This window comes from Raphanus sativus, chromosome 5, assembly GCF_000801105.2.
Source record: "Raphanus sativus cultivar WK10039 chromosome 5, ASM80110v3, whole genome shotgun sequence".
NCBI lineage: Eukaryota > Viridiplantae > Streptophyta > Magnoliopsida > Brassicales > Brassicaceae > Raphanus > Raphanus sativus.
Window position 1 is genome coordinate 23128071 of NC_079515.1, and position 4685 is coordinate 23132755.

At 33.0% G+C, this 4685-nt stretch overlaps 1 protein-coding gene across 1 annotated transcript; it reads left to right on the plus strand.

Moving 5' to 3' along the window:
• The first annotated feature begins 431 nt into the window (after positions 1 to 431).
• LOC108860450 (zinc finger protein 5) lies at positions 432 to 1239 on the plus strand. Its single transcript, XM_018634329.2, has one exon. It carries the CDS (start codon positions 463 to 465, stop codon positions 1075 to 1077), a length of 615 nt encoding a protein of 204 aa, XP_018489831.1. The 5' UTR covers positions 432 to 462; the 3' UTR covers positions 1078 to 1239.
• The last annotated feature ends 3446 nt before the right edge of the window (positions 1240 to 4685 follow it).

Below are 4685 nucleotides of genomic sequence, written 5' to 3' on the forward strand. Positions count from 1 at the left end.
CTTAAGCAAATATTATGCTTTATATGCATACGACAAACGATAAAACAAGTTGACAAGTTAAGTCTTTATATAGTCTAAAAATATATATATATATATATATATTATTTGTCCCGTTCTATGGTATATCGTCCTATAATGTAGGCGCATGGTAATCCATATATTTTCCTCGGTTAGTGTAGTGTATATTAATACATATCAAGATTTATTTTCCAGAGATCATTTCTCGTCACCCCTCAGATTCAAACAACTAATTTTATTATAAACCCTAAAAAATAAAGTCGATGCTGTTCATGGCATATTAAATTCCTCCACGATATATTAAAGTACAGATGCAATGCATCACTAGTTACAAATTATTAAACTAAACATGCTCCATCTCAAACTTTGCTATATAAAGATGATCATTTACGTACACAACTCCTATAAATTAATTAAACCCACCAGAATATATACATTCCGACAATGTCTCGTACAGGCGAAAGCTCCTCAGGCACGTCCTCCGATAAGACTATAAAACTGTTCGGTTTCGAACTCATCAGCGGTAATCGTTCGCCTGAACTCACGACAGCGGATAGCGTAAGCTCTTCAACGAACAACACGGCGCCGTTCAAAGCGAAAAGACTCGAGTGCCAATACTGTGGCAAAGAGTTTGCAAATTCTCAAGCCTTGGGCGGTCACCAGAACGCTCACAAGAAGGAGAGGCTGAAGAAGAAGAGGCTTCAGCTTCAAGCTCGACGAGCTAGCATCGGTTATTATCTAACCACCCACCAACAACCAATAACGAAGTCGTTTGAGAGACAATGTAAAACGCCGTCGTATTGCACGTTCTCTTCCATGCATTTGAATAGTCAGATGGGTGTGTTCAACGAGGAGTGGGCGTCTATGTCGTCGCAAATTAGCTTCGGTAATAAGGATACGTGTCAAGATCTAAATGAGCAAAATGGTGAGATGGTTAAGATGTATGGTGTGAGGCAAAACATGATTCAGTTCCAGAGAGATCTGACTTCTCGTTCTGACTCGAAGAGAAGCATTAAGTCATTGGATCTTCATCTGGGGTTTGCCGGAGATACGGACTAACAAAGAGAGAGATATATGATTAAAGAATGTTTATAGTGATGTATTTTAAGTATGTTGATTGGAAATGATGAAAGAAAACAAGACATAGTATTCTTGATGAAATTTGAGTTTCTTTTTAATTAGGTTATGTATGATTTATTTTTAAATTAATTTCAGCAATCATGTTGTAGAGTCGCAAAACAAACCAAAAATAAACAAATCTCAAACAGATTACTTATATAGAAAATTTCCAAACACTGTCATCCAATAAAGGAAATCAAAGTAGATTGGATCAAGACTTCAAGTATTGATTACAATATCATTTTATTGTTGCTTAGTTTGTTATCCAAATATTAGTTGAGAAAGTTTTTATCATTAGTTATTATTTGTTGTGTTATAAATGGTGCATTGCTTAATTGATGGAAAAAACAAGTTGAAACATTTGTTTTTTTCTAACTAAACTTGAAACATTCATTTTAAGCTAAAATTTACTTTCTTGTTGCTTAGTTAATTTATGGTCATTACGTACTTCTTTATTAGTGTTTAGATAATATTATAATGTACATACATACTTCCAGGCTGTACGTATATATCTCCGTTACAAGTAGTGGACTTAGGTCTGGGCACGGATCGGATATTCGGGGTTTTGAAGATATTTGTGATTTGCTTCGAATATCACGGATATCTAATTTTTCGATTTGATTTGCTTCGGAAAAATACGGATATTCGAAAAAACGGATATCCGAAAAATAGATAGATGCTTACGTATACTTACGGATATCTCATTTGTTCTGATTAATACAAATAATCTTATAATTTCGATACAAATTTGTTTTGTGAAATAATTTTTGTGCATGATATAAAAGATAAAAATTAAAAAAAGTAATGAACCTACATATTTTGTAAATTTTTAAACTCAGTTAACAATTATAATATCACAAATATTAAGAAAGAAATTAGAATTGTCATAAATATTTTATATTCCTTTTATGTAATACTTTTATATAAGTAATAATGTGAATAGAATCTGTCAAATCACATGTTAGAATAATAATTATATATTTTTATACATTTAAAACTTTAAATATAATCAAAATATACACGTATTTATATATTGATGGATCGGATCGGATATTCGCTTCCCAAAATTTTAATATTTGTGATTTGCTTCGATTCTAACGGATATTGAATTTTAGTATTTGCTTTGCCTCGAAAGCTTACGGATATCCGGAATTTCCGGATCGAATAGTAATGGATAACGAATCGAATCAAATTTAACGGATAAAATGCCCAGCCCTGGTAGTGGTTATACGTCAGTGCCGTGCTTAGAACAATCGGGACTTAAGGCAAAAATAATTTCTCTTATTTTCAATATATAATAATAACAATAATAATGTTGTTAAAAGATAATATAGTAATATTAGTATAATAATAAAATTTTAGTTTAAGTTGACAAATAAAAAAACTGGGTTTTTGTTATTTCAAATTTTGAAATTATACTATGAAACATTATAAAAACTTTTAGTGGAAATCATTATATGTTTTGTTATTAATAAAAATAAATTCTACACTGAAAAAGTTATCAACATTATTAATTAAAAACGGAAGTTAAAGCTCATAACAAGAAATGGGAATATTGGAGGTTTGGTTATTAAAACCCTGTTCGTTTCGTCACCGCAGAAAACAGCGGTAGCATCAAAAAACTAAAGCTTTAATGACAACAACACACAACACAGATGAAGCACGGTTGACTGATTTTGCAGTCATTGCGGCAACAAACGGAAGATAAAACGGACTCGGAAAATTATTAACGGCATCGGCTTTTTATTACTTGTGTCTTTGGAAGTCCATCAGCGATTGCCGCTGCGTCTGTTATTTTTGTCTCGTTCACCGTACATTTGTTTGCCGCTGCTGCTGAATGTGGCGTCTATGAAACGAACAAGGTTTAAAAAAACATATTTGTAGATGATTATTATCATTTTGTTTATGTCATTAATCGTAAATTTGGGGCCCCAAAATTAACTGATATGAAAAGGGATCTGAGGCCAATGCCTCAAAATTTAAAGGGTAGGCACGCCTCTCTGTATACGTGCAGCGTTACTGCGTACACGTCTAGTTTAATTTTTTTTTTTTTTTTTGAACAACTGCATATATTTAAACTTAAGAGAAAAAAGCAAAGAGATGTTTGAAGCCCACAGGAGAGCTAGCCCAGAGTCGAAAATGAAGATAGATGGACCTTAAGGGCCATTTTATCTAACGAATCAGCATCCTTGTTCTGAGAACGAGGAATGTAATGGAATGAGATAGAAACAAAGTTAGAAGAGAGACTGTCGATATCCTTGAGGATGCCATAGATCTCTTTGATCTGACTTTTGGTGCTGATGGCTCTGGTGAACGTTTTGCAATCGGAGAGGAAGCTGATCGAGGGGAGGCCTAGATCGATCGCCTTTCTAATCCCGTGATAGAACGCTAGGGCTTCTGCAACAAGAGGGGAGTCAATGTTTTCGATGATTTCCGAACCTGAGAGGTTTTGATGCGCCTCTGTGCTGATGATCTTCCACGCAAAGAAGTACGTCTAGTTTAATTTATTGTTAAATTTCAAACATTTTGGTAGAATTTTACATGTCATATATTTTAAAATCATATGTGTAATATTTAAGAAGCGTGAATTAATACATTACAAGGCTTATGAACTCTAACAGCATTCATATAACTCGTGACAAACTTGAAAATAACTAGCTCTCCCATAATTTCGTTATTTCCTTAAATCTATGAAAGACGTGCTAAAACTACCTTAACATTGTAATATGGATTTCACGTGGGATGGTTAGGTGGAATTTGTAATTACTATTTTGAACTTAAAATATTAACTTATTGCGTATATATAACTTCCAAGTCTTCCAGTATCTAGTTATTGAATTTTTCATATCCGGACCAAAATAATATATATATAAATACTAATTACCTGCTTACTTCAACTGATTAATTGATGCTACTACGATTTAAACATATCCATAAATTAAAACGAGTATTTTGATGAACTGATTTATGTTTTCTGTAAGGGAAAGAAGTCCGTCAACTGTGAATACTTCTACTGAGAAACGAATAAGTGAAATTAGTGGTGACATTTCTCGAGTTAGATTTTATTCTTCCAAATAGATTTGGTCTAAGATCGATTCGAAATTTCCCATTAAGTCTCTGATAAACATGTTCATCAATTCGTAATTTTCTGTTATAATATACTAATAGATCTAGTCGGCAGGTTATATGTTTAATCAATTGCATGCGTATGTAAGCTTAAGATTCAACATCCAATGTTGGAGGGAGGCCCCTTTAATTGGGTAACACATGTCACTTCCGACACCAACGGAACTTATGTGCGTATTAGATGCTTATCCCATTTATTTATACTTTCAGTATATATTTCTTTAAGAATGGTTTTCCTTTATTGTCCATTTCGAATGTTTCCTAGTTTTGGTAATATGTTTTTGTTAACTTCGGAACATGGCTATGTGAGGAAAGGACAAGAATCACTCCCTATCGTGAATCTTTAAATTCACCACACCGTTTATGACCAATAAAAATGACATATAGATAAAAGAAATATTTGGGTTCACCCCTATAGTGAA